Source organism: Arvicanthis niloticus, chromosome 10 (assembly GCF_011762505.2).
Source record: "Arvicanthis niloticus isolate mArvNil1 chromosome 10, mArvNil1.pat.X, whole genome shotgun sequence".
Classification (NCBI taxonomy): domain Eukaryota; kingdom Metazoa; phylum Chordata; class Mammalia; order Rodentia; family Muridae; genus Arvicanthis; species Arvicanthis niloticus.
In genome coordinates this window covers 45,164,906-45,183,361 of record NC_047667.1, presented here as the reverse complement: position 1 = coordinate 45,183,361, position 18,456 = coordinate 45,164,906, and the positions used below count along the sequence as shown (strand labels likewise).

Genomic DNA, 18,456 nt, shown 5'->3' with positions numbered 1-18,456 from the left:
AACCGGAAGAAAAATTATGCATAGTATAAAAGGCTGTGTGCATATGTAATTTCTTAGACGGGATCAGCACCACGAGACAAAGAGAAAGGGCCTCTTTCATAGTTATCATAGTTATAATCCACCTTTTTGGTAGAAGGATATGAAAGGACTTGGTGAAGAGGGGTGGAAGAGCCCATGAGCTGACTGAACAGAGCCAGTCAGAAGCCAGATAGACCCTAGGGAGAGTTTCTCATAGTCCGTACTTTAAAAAAAAAAAAAAAAAAAAAAAAAAGCTTGGAAAAGCTACAGCATCCTGCGATTCCCTTTAAAGCCCTTTTAAGCACACACACCATCACTGTGCTCTTTGTGCCTCAGCCCTGTTGCTCACCATTAGAAGCCCATTTTTCTCTGCTGTTAGCATTGCATGCACCCCCACCCCCACCCCCAGGTAAGGCTGTAGCAATCCGGAAGTGAGAAGGGGGAGGGGTGCAGGCTCACTGGAACGATGCTCTGCACAGTCTGGTATTATGGAAAATTGGATGCGCTAATGAACCCGAGAAGCATCAGGGCTTTTGGAAGGCAGGATGGTCTCTGTCAACAGACCAATTAGCACACAATTATTTTCCCCTTCTGAAAGCTTATCTGAGGCACTTTTTGAAATATGTGTGCCTGAGTGAACTGCACTTTCTGTTACCTCTATGGGCCCTTTTAATAATCTCCCAGAGCTGCCTGCCCCTTCACTGAGAAAGCTGAAGAATTCTCTAGACTTGGCCTTTACAGACAGGGCCTTTCATGACATGGGTTGGGAGCAGGACTATCTCAGCCTGTACTATTTACACAAGCCAGTGCCTGACACAGGACCCTTTTCCAGGCCCCTTTCATTTTCCTTTCTCGTTGCTATCCAGGGAGGAGAGAGATGGTCTCAGAACAGAATAGAGATAAAAAGAAGTATAGCTCTGGGATCTAGTGAAGTCTGATCAAGCCTTCCTCTTGAAGATTGGGCTTGCCACCAGCCGCCCTATACATGGGTGTAATGCCAGGATATTTCCTCTTCACACTCATTCTTGATTCACCGTTAACAAAGGGACACTCCTCTTCTTCTCAGTGGCTGATTGTCTTCCTGTGGAACTGACATTCAGACTAGTAGAGGAAAAAAAAAAAAAAATCATGAGATCACAGCCAGCCACAATATGCTGAAAAAGATGGAGGGAAGTAGATGGGTGTGTGATGCCTAAGAAAAGGCTTGGGCATCAGGGGAGCACAGGAGAGCTTCTGTTGCTGCTGTTCTCTGACCTGCCTTGCCCTGCATAAAGCTTGTCATTTCCCTCCCTCCCTAAAGCTAGTTGGTGAGTAACCAACTCAGGAATGGGCAGATGGAAAATCCAGAGTTAAATTTTGTGATATTTTCATAGCCAGTTTACCTTGAGGTAGGACCAAGCTAGTTTCTCAGTATTACAACGTGCCACCTTACGGCTGCCATTCACACAGGTTTCACTAAATTGTGCTAGTTCTTGGTCATGATTCTTTTTCTTCTTATGGGGAGTTTTATAGAAACCGGAAACTTGGCCTCGAAGTAAATCTGATTCTGTCTTCCTATCTAGTCTGGCCACTTGCCAGACACTTACTCAGTAGAAGTATTCTGTACATAGTGTCCATATGGGATGAGAGGCCAACCCAAGAAGATCCACCAGAACACTAGGATCTGAGTAACATATTTCCACCGATCTGCAGGTGCCATATGGAAGGGAACTGTCACATTCATCTGTGAGTTAATACTAACTGAACGAAGCAATGCAAGAATATGTTGAATTAATCCTAGCCCCTTAGGATACAATATCTAAAATCTGGAGTTGGTCATGTAACTTATCTAGGTCTTATTTTCTTAATCTCTGATAGAAAGATAGTGAATGAAGAAGTGAGGACATGAAGGCTCCTAGATATGTTTAAGAAGAAGGTTTACTGCAGATATAAGGGAAAGAACAGCAAGAGGCATCTTATAAGAGTCCTCACTGAACCAGGCCATGGAGAGGGGAGAGCTAGGGAAAAAGAGAAAGGGGGTGGGGAAACTGAGGACCAAGAGGCCTCCAGCAGGCCAGGAGAAAAAGAAGCCAAGAGAACCATGAGAGCTCATAGCCAAAATGGCTGAATTATGTAAGGAAGAGAAGCTGGGGGAAGGGACACACTGAAGCCCAGCCCCTGGGAGGAAGAGGTTTAGGGTAGAGGGTGGAGTAAGAAGTGCTGGGAGGAACCCCAGGTACTGAGTGAGAGTTATGGGACCTAACAGATAGCAATACTAACGTCCAATCATTACCGCTTGTTTCATCCAGTGTTAGCCTTTGGAGGATGGCAGATCGTTAGCATGTTAGGTAGACTGATTTGTATAGAAAGTCATTTAGAACGTGATGACGTTTTAAGGTGGATTAAGTTCATTTTAGTTTCTACAATCCTTTGCCTTGTTTCCTCAGGAATTGAAATGACACAGATCTACAATCTGAAAGCTCCAATGATAATTTTATTTATTTACTTACTTACTTACTTAACTTAGGGCTCATTCCTGTGATCCTTGTACTTAGGAGGATTGTTATGAAGACTAGCTGGGCTATATCATAAGTTCCAGGCCTGACTACCTCATGATCAATCAACCAACCGATCAATCAACCCTGAAGAATATTCTGTCTTTCAAATGGCACCAGGCCAGCTCCTCAGCTCTGGACTGTGGTTTCCTTTGGGGAAAATGGGAGGATTGAGGTTTGGTTCTGGGAGTGAAAAGCCGGAGTGGCTGATTAAAGCTCAGGGATCAGTTCTGACGACTTTCCCAGTGTTTGTGGTATCATTCCATCTTTCACTTGACAACTTTATTCTCCCTAGGTAAACAGGATTTCCTCTGTGATGTTCTCCACATATGGGGCTCCATAGGGAGACAGGCATGCACTTATGTACTTTATTTAGACTCTGTGCTGTAGATCCTGATGTCTTTCTTTTAAAATTTTTTTTCTTATACCATATCTACCATAACTCCTCTACTGTCTACTTCCTGCATACACACACACACACACACACACACACACACACACTTTTATTTAGTTGGTTAGTTTGATTTTTGAGTCCTCTGTGTATCCCTAGCTGTCCTGGAACTTTCTCTGTAGACCAGGCTGGCCTCAAGCTCAGAGATCCATCTGCTTGCCTCTAGTTTCTGAATGCTGGGATTAAAGGTCTGTGTTACCACCACCACCACCACCACCACCGGCCTCTTCCTACTTATCTTAAGACTAGCTTCAGTGTTGTTTCTTTCTGCTCTATTTGTTTTCCCTCAGCCTAGGGACATGCTTCTTGTGACTCATCCTTTGGTCACAACTCTGCCTGTCAGTCATTCGTAATCTACCTGCCTTCTCGAATGACTCATTATGTAGCTTACATATCCTTTCGCCTATCTCCCTGAAAAGACTAAAACACATTACTCATATATTCTCAGGTTCACTGCTTACTTATGATATTCCAGACACTTCACTAGCTGCTTTTGACATCATGGCAGGCAAAAATAAAACAAACTTATGTCTGTGGAGTCTACAGTGTGGGAACCAGGCATGAATCAAATACTCTCAGGAAAGGATGTAAAACTGCAGCTCATGTGCCTGCTACAAAGCACGGGGGCCTGGAGCTACAAGAGGAGGTCAGCAGTACCAGGTAGACCCTCAGAAGAACTTCAGAAACAGGCCCTATGAATGTTTGATGAATTGTGTAGAATTGAACAGGGGCTGCTCAATAAATACTCCTTGATTGGTTGATTGATTGTTGGCAAAGACTTTGGAGCTCCTGAGAAGAAAGGGCCTCCGGTCCCCATCATTCTTATTACATAATTATTTCAGTGAATTTAAAGCTTCCCATTTTTCATCTTATACTTTAAACATCAAGGAAAACTGATGGGCCAACTTTATAATATTTTAAAATACGGTGTTTGGAATATTATGTGGCTATAAGAGTTTATGTATATTTAATATACTTATTAAAATATGCAGTAAGCCCATGGCTGATTTTCTCTAAGGACATCTTGGTGCTGAGGTGGAACTTAAATGTTTAATACTAATAATAATACTTATAACTCACATTTCTCTAGTGCTTTTCATCCTCAGGATCTCTAAAACCTGTGAGCACTACAAGTGGATACAACTGGTTCACTCCCAGGCTACCAGGGTCCATGTCTGTCCCTTTGCCTCCCTCTAGATGAGGAACAGGGTAGACACCAACTTGAAGGTTTTACTCCATATTCAACTTCCTGGTTATACATTTCATTTGCTTCCCTCTGAAAGGCTTTTGACCACATGCAACTCTGCCACCACCGCACAGAATAGATGGTCACTAACTTAGGGTGAAGAAACACAGTCACTTTAGATTCCTATGATATACAAATGCAGTTCCTTAGGTCGGGGTCAGGACACAGAGTCTCCAAGTAGATGGCTAGAAGCGAAGAACAGAGAGAAATCTTCCTCTTGTTTTTAAGTTCATATCTTGTCCCTTCTTCTTTAGGTCACAGAGACCAGGACCGGTCCACTGGGCTGCAGCAACTATGACAATCTGGACTCGGTCAGCTCTGTCCTGGTTCAGAGTCCAGAGAACAAGGTGCAGTTACTGGGTAAGCAGATGCAAGGTCATTTCACACCGCTCAGGCCTGGTGGAAATTCTGGATCCTTGAAGAGAAAGGAAAGATCTTGTTTTCTCATTTGAATGTGTTATCAGTGGTCAGGGTCTGGGATGGCTGTTGTCCAGCCTCTTGGCCTCTTCTTTAAAGTACTGAAATAAGGACTCACATGAATTTACTAAATGAGCAAAGTAACTTTATTCAAACAAATCAGTGGTACAGGTCAGAAATAAACTGTCAGAATTGACAGCAGGCTACGTGAGTGAAGGTACCCAAATTGCCTTGCCTTCCTTTTATGGTGTCCAAGAGGAGGAGGAACTGGTTATTAGGGGCAAGGATGACTCTTTACTTTGATACACAGATTAAATTCCATGACCATATTTTGTACTGTTAATGTTCCATCCCATAATGTGTGTGATTTTAACCAAATACACCCAACTATGCATAGGCATAAGCATAAGGTGGTATATAATGGAGTCTCCCTAAGAGATCACTTGGGGACACAGTTTTATTTTATTGCACATGTGCTCAAAAGCAGTCTAGGCCACATTGTTCCCACCTGCTTCATACCTGGATGCAAGCAGAGTATAACTGAATAGAATGTAACTTTGATGGGCTGTTCAGAGCAGAGTTTGTTTGCAGCTCCTTGAAGGTGGGAGTTCTAGGTTGCTAACAGTTGCTTAGTGCATTGTTTGAAGTAGAGTATGTGTGTTCGTGTGTGTGTGTGTGTGTGTGTGTGTGTGTGTGTGTGTGTGTGTGTGTATGTGTGTGTATGTACAAAGCCCTGGGCTGCCAATTGTATTTAGGAGTGTGTACATAGCTCTAAACAACTAGAGTCCTGGATGATTAAGTTTATGCTTACCTGCCTCAGTTAAGTCCTTCTTAAGACAAGAATCATCACAAATCCTATGACCAGCATGTAGCAACCTTCCGTCAGTTTTTGGGGAAAACTTGTAAGGATTTACTCCATACTAGTGACTGATTGCTCCAGCCACTTGGTATCTAAATCCTTCCGGTGTGTTCCTTCTCAAAACCTGTATCATTATCCTGTAGGGATAGGCACAGGACTTTATAAGCCTGGAATTGGTTTGTTGATTGCTTTTGTTACCAAAGTCACACTCAGGAACAAATGGCCTTTATACCTGTGACTGTGGGCTCACTAACTCTGCTGAAGAAGAGATCTACAGATTCTGGGACTGCTGGTGTATAATCACAAGAGAGTGTTTCCTGCTTTCCATTTCCCTGTCTGTGTCTTCCATGAGAACTTTAAAGCCAGGAGTGGGATTTAGGAGAAATGAGCAGGAACATTTGGACTAGAGATAGAATAGAGAGAACAGAGAAAGGAAAAAAAAAAGGTCACTGCTGTAGGCTCAAAGACAGAGGAACAAGTGGAAATACCCAATCCCAGCTCTGATCCTCAAATGTTTTAGAGAAGACCTATGCAAACTGATTCAGGAGGAAAAGTTCATTTTTCATAAGGGCAAACTGAATTGGCCTCTTTAAGATATTACTATCCCAGCATTACAAAATCAATAGCCCTCAACCCAGGATCTATGATTACAAATTTCAAGCAGTCTGAACCAGATGCCACCAGCATTGTTTTAGGAATCAGCAAACATATAATAAATAGAATAAAAGATTTACTCAGAGATCCCAAGACAACTAATATCTATCTTCTCCTATGTGCCTAGAAGAGCTGGATGTGTGTTTAGAAATTAGCAATGAGCGAAGTTCAAAATGCCTGGTGGTTCATTTCCATAGTTTATACTGTTTAATTTTATAGCCTATCACTCATGCAGATATAGCTCAGGGCACCAACTTTATAGCAATGGGAAATGTTCTGGTGAGGAGGAGGGAGGCCATGAGGACATGGGAGGAGACTACATGAGGAGGGTAAGTGTTGAAAGCAAGCATGTGGATAGCAAGCATGTGTGTTGAAGGGGTGCTGTCAAGTGCCGTGGTGGGCACAGAATCCAGAAAGGAAAATTTCATAGCAGTTCTGAGTAGGATGCAGACCCCATGTGAGAACAGAAAACCTCCACGGGCTGTTGACAACTTTAAGTTATAGTGTGAGGTCTGCTGAGGCTGGGACACACACTGTGAGCTCTTTGATTCCCTGCCAAGGACAAAGTCAAGGATGTAAAAATAAAGAGGCAGCCTACATTTCAGGAAAGGGGCTTCTTATATTCAGTGGTCCCTCTCTTCAGCATTCCCCTGATACAAGGTCTAGCAACATCCCTACAGGAAGAGTCTCCTGAAAATGTAGCCCACACTCCATCCATCCATCCACAAGCCATAATCTTTTGTAAGCATCCAGCAGCCACCTTAACTGTGGCTTGAAGCCATCCCAGGATATATTCTACTTGTAAACTGATATCCTTCTCAGATGGATGAAAAAACTGAAGCTTGGAGTAGTTCCGTACATTGTATTCAAGACCAGTAGAGGCAAGTGTGAAGAGGAAGTGTTCCCAACCTGCAGGACTGATGGCCTGATGAATCTTGAGGCACAGGCTACCATCCTTCATTCATATCTTAAGAGTTAAATCATACGGAGACAGGCCACCATTCCCACATATGCAGTATCACCTGTGAAACAGACAGTGATGGACATCAGTGCTGGGACTCAAGTTGGTCACTGTGGTCAGCTGACTTTTATTTCCTCATTTAAAACAACAACAACAACAACCAACCTCAATATCAAGTTGGACATGGTGACAAACACTGGTAATCCCAGAACTTAGTAGGGGAGTGACAGGAAGATTGGGAGTTTAAATTCATCAGCAGCACAAAGGGGATGTGATCCCAGCTTGTTTTATAGAACAAAAATGAAACAACAGCAGCAGCACCTTTTCTGATGGGGAAGACCCTGAGAGTTACTATCAATTATGTATAGAAGTACCTGGCTTAATAGCTCTGTGTGCCTGTAGTGCTTACCCCACCTCACAACAGAACAGCATTTTCAGTTGTCCAGGCTGGGCTGGGAGGCTCAGAACAGGAAGCATTTAGTAATGTCTGAGCATGCCTACTGCCAAGTTTAATGAAACTCTAAGCAGAATGACGGGTGGAGGCAGAACAAGCTCAGCAGGCCTCAAATTCGGCCCCATAAGAGCCTTAAACTTATTTTATCTGAACAGCCTTCCTACTTCTCTTCAAGCAATGCTGATGTGTAGCCAGGAAGCCAGTTCCTATGATAGGCACACTCTCCATTTGGCTGATGTGAAGAGTTAGGCTAAGCCTGGGGCTTTGATGTCCCTCATCTGCATATTCAGATCCGCCCCCATCTGTCACTGGGGCCAGGAATACCCTCTTTCCCAACCATCTCAGCAAGATCAGACCCTGGGGTGGCCATTCTCAGGTCTAGTCAGCAAAACCCTTGGATTCCTACAGCCTTGGGTGTGAGAAAACAGAGTCCCTCCCTCCCCGCAACTGGTTCTGCTCAGTGATTCCTCCTTCCTTCCTTCCTTCCCCAGGCCTGCAGGTGCTGCTCCCTGAACACCTGCGTGAGCGGTTTGTGGCTGCAGCACTCAGCTACATCACATGCAGCTCTGAGGGTGAGCTGGTCTGCAGGGAGAATGACTGCTGGTGCAAGTGCAGTCCCACATTCCCGGAATGCAACTGTCCTGATGCTGACATTCAGGCTATGGAAGACAGCTTGCTGCAGATCCAAGACTCCTGGGCCACTCACAACAGGCAGTTTGAAGAGTCAGGTAAGCAGGCTACTAGCTCAGAATTTTTCCATAAGGAAGAGTAGAGGCTGTGAGTTACAGGGACAGAAAATGAGGAATCTGACCTGGATCCCAACATACTATTTTGGTGACCTTCTAAGGAAAGAAAGATTATTATGGTCACCAAGGGTCTTAAGTGGTGTGTTTTTCTTTATGCAAATAATTACAGTACCTAACTTAAAAGTGTGTGTTAACAACTTAATAAACTAAGATAAATATCATTGAAAGTATTAGTTTTGTTTGTTCTGCTGGCTACTGATTTCATGGTGTCTAGCACCGTGCTTGCACATAATAAATATTTGCTTATATATGGAGTATATATAGAATGGTTCTAATTGGTACCCAGTGGAAACCAACTGTTGCTTGTTGCTGCAGTAACTAACTAGCAATGTCAGTTTAAGACCTGGTGTCCGAAAGGTTAGATTTGCTTCTTGTCCTATTACCGACCAACTTTCCCACTTTGGTTTCACTATACAGCTCACCAGCACTTTAATATCCTCATCTTTAAAACACAGTGAGAGCAGGAGGTCAGTGCCAGAAGCTATTTAAAAAAGTCAAGTTCCAGTCCCTAGCCCATGTTTTACAACCCTTCGGCTTTCGCCACTGTGAGGGACTGCCTCCAGGTGAATAGATGAGAGCGTCAGAGACCTCTGTCAGGTGGTGGCAGGTCCCAAAGTAAAGCAGACAAGAGACCTATGAGCATTAGTTCAGAAAGCGTACTGTGCCAAGGGACCTCAGAAGAACTCATACTTGGAGCTCAGAGGCAGAAATCAAGTTGCTTCTGTATGAACTGCAGGGAAGAACGCCTATGTGACCTTGAGCCTAAGAGAGCCAGACTCTCTTAGCTGAATCTGAGACTAAGTTGTGGAGGGAGAAGCTGGGCTCAGGGACTAAATGTTTCTAAGATTTCTTAGCTGGGTACAGTACCTCTCTGTGCCAATATTTGCCTGTCATTGAGCCTGTTCACCTCTTTCACCGGAGAGACTCGACCTGAGAGAGACAGAGAGGAAGTGGATGGGGAGGGGAAGAAGGATGAACTGGGAGAAGTGTGTGGGGGGGAGGCATTGTAATCAGGATATATTACATAAGAGAAGAGAAAGATAGTTACATGGGTGAGCTATCTGGAGAAATAAAAGAAAATGAGGTACATCCCAAGGCTATCACTGAAAGTAGGATTTCTAGCCATTTGAAGGGTGATGAGAGATCTGTTTTGAAAAGACTTACTGGAATAATAACCTCCGAAGCTGGGGCTGGAGAGATGGCTCGGTAGTTAAGAACATGAAAGGCTCTTTCGGATGACCCGAGACTGGTTGCTTGCAAACATGTTGGGATGTTTACAACCACCTCTAATTATTGCTTCAGGAGACCTGACCCCTCCTTATGGTCTCTGTGGGTATTTGCCCACATATAGCACAGACACAGAACATATGAATAAAAATTTTTAAAAAATGAACAAATTAAAAAAAAATAGAATCCTGGTGCTACATTTTATGATACGCTAATTAATTTTCAATAAAGCCATATGTAATTTAAAAACCTAGAAAAGATGATCTGAATGAGGCCCCTTTCTTATGCAGTGGCTCTGAAGGGCCCCTGGGGCTGAGGACCAAACTGTGTCCCCAGGACTACATAGCTTTGCCCTGCTCAGATCCTCTACTTTTGCCCACAGAAGAATTCCAGACCCTGCTGAAGAGGCTCCCCAGTGACCGATTCCTGAACTCCACAGCCATCTCCCAGTACTGGACCATGGACTCTAACCTCCAGCACCGTTATCAGCAGCTGGGAACCAGCTTGAAAGTCCTATTAAAGAAGATGCACCGGATCGTCCGCCGCCTCTTCAATCTCTGCAAGCGCTGCCATCGGCAGCCTCGCTTCCGCCTGCCCAAGGAGAGGTGAGTACGCAGACTTCAGAGCCTGAGCCCGGCAACCCCTGGCCATAGCTGCTGAGGCTAAGAAAGATGTCATGTGGTCAACATGGAACGTAGTGATACATGCAGTCACTCTGGTCCTGCAGACGTGGCTTCCCTATTTGTCACTTTCAATCCTCATTTGTGTATGAAGCTAAAGGAGCCTTGGTGTTACTTGTATATAAACTGTAGATTCAAAGACTATCTAATAACCCCAGTCTTCATTTATCCCTTTCCAAATCTTCCAGTGAGGGAAAGAATTGAGTTCAAGGCTCATACATCAAGTACAAATGATGAAAATAAACACGTTAGATTCTTTCAAACAAGTGACTCACAATTGTCTGAGTCACGGGAGGGAAGAAAGCTGAGGCTCAGACTCTCCCAACAGGCTGGGAGTGTATTATGATAGGATCCATTTATTTATTTACTCATTCACATGTGCGTTCGTTAAATATGTATTACACTTCTAGTCCATGCCCTGCTCTTTAGTTGCAGAGGATACCATTGACAAGGAAGATTTAGCAAACATGTAAATACATGAAAAATTAAAAAACCCTGACTGTGTCAGGCACTGGAATTAATGGGGGCAGACACAAGGACATAATTTTTTTTAAAAAGTAACAAAAGCATTAAAAAGGATAGTTCTGACAAGGCAAAGACTGGAGAGAAAACCCTCCTAAGAGAAGGGAGCCTTGGACAGCTTGTGCAAGAACAGGTAGAAATGCCTGGGCTATGCAGGGGAGAACGTGCTCTAGGCAGTATAGCTCCTCTCACATGTCATTCTAACTATGCCACAGGGACAGTGGGAGTAGTGGTAGATATGACAGGCCAGCGAAGGTTAGTAAGATGGTTAATATTTTTTTCAGTAATTAATTTCTAAATGCCCATTATGCCCAAGACGCAAGCTTGCTGTCCAAGAATGTGTTAGTAGACAGCACAGAGTTCCTGTCCCCACTGTACTTTCAGAGACGACAGCTATAAATTAGTGCCCAGTAAACCAATAGTAGGGTTTATAGATACACAGCTGCCACAGGTTAAACAAGCAAGAACATAGAGATGAGATGTTGACTGGAGTTGTCCTTTGAAAGTGACACTGGGAACAGCCTATTTGAGGAGGTAGCTAAGAGTTGAAATACAAAGTTGGAATGACCCACAGAAAATCCCAAGTCTCACTGTAAGAAAGATAAAACAGAACATAAGGAAAGACCTCGAGGTGGGCGTGAACTTAGCAAGAATATGAAATGTCTATAGGGAAGCCAAAGAAGCTAGATTTGTTATGTGACGTTGAAAAGCCTCCAGTTTTGAAAATGAGGTGTTGAAAAGATGACCTGAATGAAATTAGCCTGGCAGGACACATCTAACAACAAATATTTCTGGCTGATCCACCATGCAGTGCTCTAGGCTTAACTCAGTTGGTCCAAAGTAGAGCAACAGGGTTTCCATCACTCAGGAAACTCAGGGAACTTATGTGTTTGAACATTTCGTTGACCCCTCCCTCAGCCCCCACCTATTAGTCAGTGCCCTGACACTCTTAGGGAAGACAGTGGTGTGCACTCTTGGGGAGGACAGTGGTGAGCACTATTATAGAGGACAGTGGTGAGCACTCTTGGGGAGGACAGTAGTGTGGTGTGAATCTTCCTTTGACTCTTGCTTCTTTATCTTTTCAAGATCCTTGTCTTTCTGGTGGAACCGAATCCAATCTCTTCTCTACTGTGGAGAAAGCACCTTCCCTGGGACATTCCTGGAACAGAGCCACAGCTGCACCTGCCCCTATGACCAATCTTCCTGCCAGGGCCCCATCCCATGTGCCTTGGGGGAAGGGCCTGCATGTGCCCACTGTGCTTCAGACAATACAACTCGCTGTGGGAGTTGCAACCCTGGTTATGTGCTAGCCCAGGGACTGTGCCGGCCAGAGGTAGCCGAATCCTTGGAGAACTTTCTTGGGCTGGAGACAGACCTGCAAGATCTTGAGCTGAAGTACCTCCTGCAGAAGCGAGATAGCCGCATTGAGGTACACTCCATCTTTATCAGCAATGACATGCGTCTGGGCAGCTGGTTTGACCCTTCTTGGAGGAAGCGGATGCTACTTACTCTGAAGAGTAACAAGTACAAGCCTGGGCTGGTGCATGTGATGTTGGCCTTGTCCTTGCAGATCTGCCTCACCAAGAATAGCACCCTGGAGCCTGTCATGGCTATCTATGTGAATCCCTTTGGGGGCAGCCACTCTGAGAGCTGGTTCATGCCTGTAAATGAGGGCAACTTTCCAGACTGGGAAAGGACTAACGTGGATGCAGCTGCCCAGTGTCAAAACTGGACTATTACTTTGGGGAACAGGTGGAAGACTTTTTTTGAGACAGTCCATGTTTACCTAAGGAGTCGAATCAAGTCCCTGGATGACAGCTCCAACGAGACAATCTACTATGAGCCCCTGGAGATGACTGATCCCTCCAAGAATTTGGGCTACATGAAAATCAACACCTTGCAGGTCTTCGGCTACAGCCTGCCCTTTGACCCGGATGCTATCCGAGACTTAATTCTCCAGCTGGACTACCCGTACACTCAAGGTTCCCAGGACTCTGCACTCTTACAACTTATTGAGCTTAGAGACCGGGTGAACCAACTCTCTCCTCCTGGCAAAGTCCGGCTTGACCTGTTCTCCTGCTTGCTCCGGCACAGGCTCAAGCTGGCCAACAATGAGGTGGGCAGGATCCAGTCCTCCCTGAGAGCTTTCAATTCCAAGCTGCCAAATCCTGTGGAGTATGAGACGGGCAAACTCTGTAGCTAATCGGGGGAATTACCCCAGTGCTGGTTAGAGTTGATCCACACATTCAGGGTGCAAAGATAATCCAAGCCCTCACCTCAGTGCCAACAGAGTGCTTCCAAGAGACTTTCAGCACCTGGGAGATGGGAGCTCAAGACTTGGACTGAAAGCAGGCGAAAAGACAATGAAACAGCCACTGCACAAGTGCACAGGTGTGCACAACGCCCTACCACACACACTCACAGGGAGGCCACAGCCCAGCAGCCTCGAATCTGTAAAGTCGGTGCTCTCTAAAATGAATGCAGTTGAAGAAGAGCCAAGGAAGAGATAAAAGAGCTGGCTAAATCAGGAGAGAAATGACTGAAGGGAAGGAAAATGTTCCAAAGTGATTCTTGTCATCCAGGATAGCAAGAGGGGACAGACGTGGGAGGGGCGGGGATCTCCCCTCTGTGGAGTCACTTTTGTATTCTTTTTAACCAGATTTCTTAAAATGTCATTGTTCCGTGACTCCCTGCACTGCTTCTTACTTTTTGTACAGTGCCTCCCTGCACCCTGGAGGCCGTGGGTCTACCGCTCTTGGTGTCCTTAGGAAGTGTGTGCAGTCGTACCGCAGAGGAGCCCACGCTAAGGGCAGGCCACAGCCTCCTTGCTCACTCCCCCACTTCCTCCTGCCAGCTCCCTCACTTCCTTGGCCTCCCCAGTGTCAGAGTTTTGACTTGTTCCAAGAGCCCCTCACAGTTCATCCAGAGCCCTCTCCCCACAGCACCCATCTGTTCAAGGAAGCAGTTTTGTCAAGTTAGAGAGACAGCATATATGGAAATGTTCTTTTTAAAAAAAAAACAACAAAACAAAAAATATTTATTTTGTGATTGTTTTTCTTGTCAACCTGCTCCAGTCACATGAACCTCTGAGTAAAGTTTTACTTGGTTTAACACATTTTGAAGACCTTTTTGAGTCAGAAGATGAAAGAGAAACAGAAGCATAGTTCCTTGGCTTGCCTAAATGTTTATTATTATTATTATTATTATTATTATTATTATTATTGTTGTTGTTGTTGTTGTTGTTGTTGTTGTTGTTGTTGTTGCTGCTGCTGCTGCTATTGCTGTTGTTGTTGTTGTCTGGTGAGCGGGGTCCACAAATGATGCACATTGCCATGTAGGAGGCTGTTTGATTAGTATATGTGATAAGTTAATTCGTGCCTGTGTTAACTCGAATATGAAGAATGGGTGTGCCTGTACTAGTATGTGTGTGTTTGTGTGTGTGTGTGTGTGTGTTTGTGTGTGTGTGCATATGTATGTGTGTACATGTGAGTGTGTGTGCTCATATGCATGTATGTGTGTGTGCATGTGAGTGTATGTGTGTATGTGTGTGTGCGAGCAGGTGTGTGTTTGTGTGTGTATGTGACACACAGAGAGAAGGAGGGTAGGAAAACATTAAATGAAAATGGAACAGTATTCTCTTGGAAAGTCAGCACGGGCCCTGGTACCCTTTATCACATCAGAGGATTGGAAGTTCTTGCTCACAAAGAACCTACAGTCTTAATGCTGAAACTCACCAAGAGGGGCACAGCGTTGTCAGTGCTCCTGTGGACATCAGGAGGCTTTTCTGCATTACAAATCTTATGGCCTAGGATCACCCTTTAAGGAGATTGACAAAAATACAAATATGGTATTGGCTTCCTTCATTCCCCACTTTGCCACCCTAGCTAGACATACTAGACGGATGCATACTTCTCAGCTCAGTACCCCCTCACAGCAGTAGGCGATCACTTTGTAGCATAGTACATAGAGAACCATTTCTCTTTCTACAGGCTTCATGTTCACTTACAATGTGTAACTACAGCAACCCCATTTTTACTCAGAGCAAATCACCACAGAAATACTAAATATCTCATTCTGCAGCTTTGACACATGTTTGTTGGTAGAAAGTGAAATGGGAAGCAATGATATGATACTCCCATCTGCCCAAGAGTCTTTTATGTTCATTGTTGCATATAGAAGAATGTGATGCCATATATAATTATTGTAGCATCTTTCAATTACAACAACAACCACAACAACAAAAATCTGAGGTAGGTAAATAGCCCGAGTCACTTCTTCCCCAAAGGTTTTAATGGTAGAAATCTAGAGTGCTGGGATTATTATAGACTGTCTATTCCTAGTTTAAACCACTGCTCGCTATGTGAGGTTGATACCAAGCTTCTCAACTGTGGGAAATAGAGCCCGCAGATGACATCCTCATCAATAGGAGTTCTGAGAAGTACCAGAGGAGGATACTCTTGGAGAGAAGAGGGTTGCAAATGTCAGGAAGACTTTGATATATGCCAACGATGGGCTTCGAGAGGTGTGAGGCAGACAGTGGAGTCTGCTTTTAGCACTCCAAATGATTCTGTCTACATGGTGTAGGAGTGGGTGGACAGAAACTTCCACTCATAAATTACGGGAACACTTTTTATGTGGCAAATTGTCAGCCGCTGTGCATAGCAAAACTCAGCTCGGAAAGACGGCAATTGGCAATCTGCTGTGCATCAAGTTAACAGTGTGGAGCCCTAGAGGCAGGACATGATTGCCTCTGTAGGAAGTGAATCAACACAGAGATACAGGTTCCCCTTGGGTCAGTCCCACCTTTGTGCTGAGGGCTTCGAACCCTCAGCCCAATGCCTCTGAATCAGACATTAAAATGGACCACAGAGCTGCTAGCAAAAATGTTCTCATTTGAGAGATGAGGGACATGTTGTTGGAAACCTCGGAGAAGTCTGATGTGAGATGAATTGTGAGATGTTATCGTTTTAGGAATGTCCTTACCTATTGCAGAGAGTTCACTCCTTGTTTCCTGAAAGCTGTAAACTGTGAAGGTGAGTATATAACTGTATCTAAAGGTCCTATGTTCTATTGGTGCCTCTTTGATATTAGGTACAAGGAACAATGATATAGGTCTAAAATAACAAATGTAAGAGTAGACATTTTAATATTTGCCTGTTCATTTGTTTTGGAACTATGGTGGAGTACTATGGAGTGCCTAGAGTAGGAGATCTTGGATTAGGCCGGTAGACCAAAGGTTTTGCTCCTTGAAGACAGAAGGAAATAAGGGAGGGGCATAATAGGTGGTCAAGGTCATTTAAGAGCAACGGTTCTCAAGCTATGGGTTGCAACCCTTTGAGGAGTCACATATTAGATATTTATATTGCAATTCACAGTAGTAGCAAAATCACAGTTATGAGGTGATAACAGAATATTTTTATAGTTAGGGATCACCACATGAGAAACTGAATTAATTGGCCTCAGTATCTCAACCTTCCTAGGTTGAGAACCACTGCTTAAGAGGAAGTTTTAAAGACTTGAAACTTAGTTAAGCATAGAGTTTTTCATAAATCCAGGCTGTGAAATTCTTTAAGAATGCCCACTGTTGAAGATTTCACCTGTAAAGTCTATGAGACTCTAAAGATGTGAGGCACCTTTTCTCAGGCACATTTGCAAATAAAGAACTGTCATAATTAGTACTAGTTTGTCAATGTTGGTGAACTCATTGTGGAATTAAAGCTAAATCACAATTCAAGTACCACCATGCACTGGATAATAACAGTCAGGAATTCAAGCCTTAATTGTAACCTCAAAGAACTAATACATCAAATGCTAATCTTCTGTAATGCTTGAGACTAATACCTCTAATACTAAATAATATATTTAATACCTGCTGCTAATAATATAATGCTGTACTCCATAAATGTACTCCGTGATGAACTGCCTAACACATAAATGAACTCACAATAGTGGGTATCGCATATGGTTCAGATCCTGTCCTTGGCTTCTTTTCAAAAGTAGGAAAATAGTGGTTCATGATAAGAAGAGCAGCCCCGGGAGTAGACAGAGCATTCTGCCTTCATGATGGTGTGCCCTGAAGTCTATAATTTCATCGGGTAGGTTTCTCCTGAATATTAAGAGAAATCTTCTTTTGTCATTATGTTCTGCATGAAAGCTAAAATATTCCTTGGGAGAAGTAAGTCTTAGAAATTAACCCAATGGAAAGATAGAGGACTGGACTCTTGGAGCAGGAAGTTTTGTAGAGGCCAGACTCATCTAGTCATTATTGACATAAAGGCAAAGAGGCAAAGGGACCTGGAGAAAGTAAAGACCCTGCCTGGTTTGTATCTGTCAGCAGAGCTAGATACAGCTGTCTTGTCTTTTCCTTCTTTGCTTCTCTCTGCCAGTAAATGGCATCTGAGTCTTTGAGGAGATCAAGGCCCAGTTCAGGACTTGGGAGTGTGAAAACAAACAAAGGAAAACAATTTTCCAAGATCACTAAGAGGTGGAAGTACCTCAGTCTCATTCCCTATTATGGGTTCTAGGAACCCATAATAGGTTTATATCCCTAGGAAGAATTAAACAGAGAGTAGACATGTTTCCATGAAGGACATAGACAGAGCAATGGCCTTACTAATCTTTTGATTGCCATATCAGTTCAGAGTGTTCTATCACAATACTTTGCTTCTAATTTCTTGTTAGTTATATTTTCTATAAACTAACTACTATCGATTTTAATATCACTAAAGTCTCCTGGTATCTACATAATACCTTTCTTCTGGAGGCTAGACATATCAGTTGCTACTAGCACTGAAAACCTTTGGCTGTCACAATGGACTAGATCTGGACAGTAGCCAAAAAGAGTAAAAAATTGATACCCCGGTGTAGGCTGTTCTTCATACAATAAATAAACACCGAGTATTTTCCGTGTCTCAGCCACACCACTAATCAGTTTGTACTCCTAGCACAGCTTCATTCTCTCTAGATGAGGCATTAAGCATATGAAGGAGGAAAGACAGGCTAGGAATTTTAGGTAGTCTGTCAGGACTGCACATACTATCTTCTGGCTTTTAATTGTGGTCTTCAGTCCACAATTTTAATTGTGGCCATCAGTCAGTCCTATGATTAAGCTAAGTTTTTCTACATCTCTGGCACTCAGTTTGTTTCCCCATGGAAGAAGGAGTTGAATTTTCTGTACAGGTTCTGAATTGTCCTTCAACAGTGTGAAGGGCATAGAGGTAGGCAAGACCATGCTGCCCATGAATTAAGCCAATCTGCATTTGCATCTTGGGCTCACATTTACAATCTAAATGACCTTCATCTACATCTTCTTACCTATAACCCAACTTCCTCATTTATACTTCTTTGACTGGAACATTTACCTCCCAATACTCTTGTTCAGCGCACTCCAACTTTCAGAATACACCAAAACTCAAACTCAACTAGTCACTCTAATCTATTCATTATTGATATGATTGCCCTCTGTTAACTACCAGGCTCGACACTAAGTTTAGGATATTCAAGACCCTAAAATAAAACATGTTTATAAGGTTGTGCATGGTTGTGCAGGGGATTGGCATTGAACATTTACAAAAGTGGTTTACTTTCTAGTAGAAGTATACAGAGTACTGTGATAATGCAGAAACAG

The 18,456-nt window shown here is 43.6% G+C and overlaps 1 protein-coding gene across 2 annotated transcripts in view; it reads left to right on the top strand.

Moving 5' to 3' along the window:
* Brinp2 (BMP/retinoic acid inducible neural specific 2) overlaps positions 1-13,944 on the top strand; it is a 99,800-nt gene extending 85,856 nt beyond the window's left edge. Inside the window, exons 5-8 of one of the 2 annotated variants that reach the window (XM_034513699.2) lie at positions 4,504-4,609; positions 8,086-8,322; positions 10,010-10,232; positions 11,916-13,944. In XM_034513699.2, the coding sequence (XP_034369590.1) occupies positions 4,504-4,609; positions 8,086-8,322; positions 10,010-10,232; positions 11,916-13,032 (1,683 nt within the window). In that variant the 3' untranslated portion in view covers positions 13,033-13,944. The remainder of the gene's footprint in view (positions 1-4,503; positions 4,610-8,085; positions 8,323-10,009; positions 10,233-11,915) is intronic. The other variant, XM_076941439.1, reaches the window with a different exon arrangement.
* Positions 13,945-18,456: the final 4,512 nt, after the last annotated feature.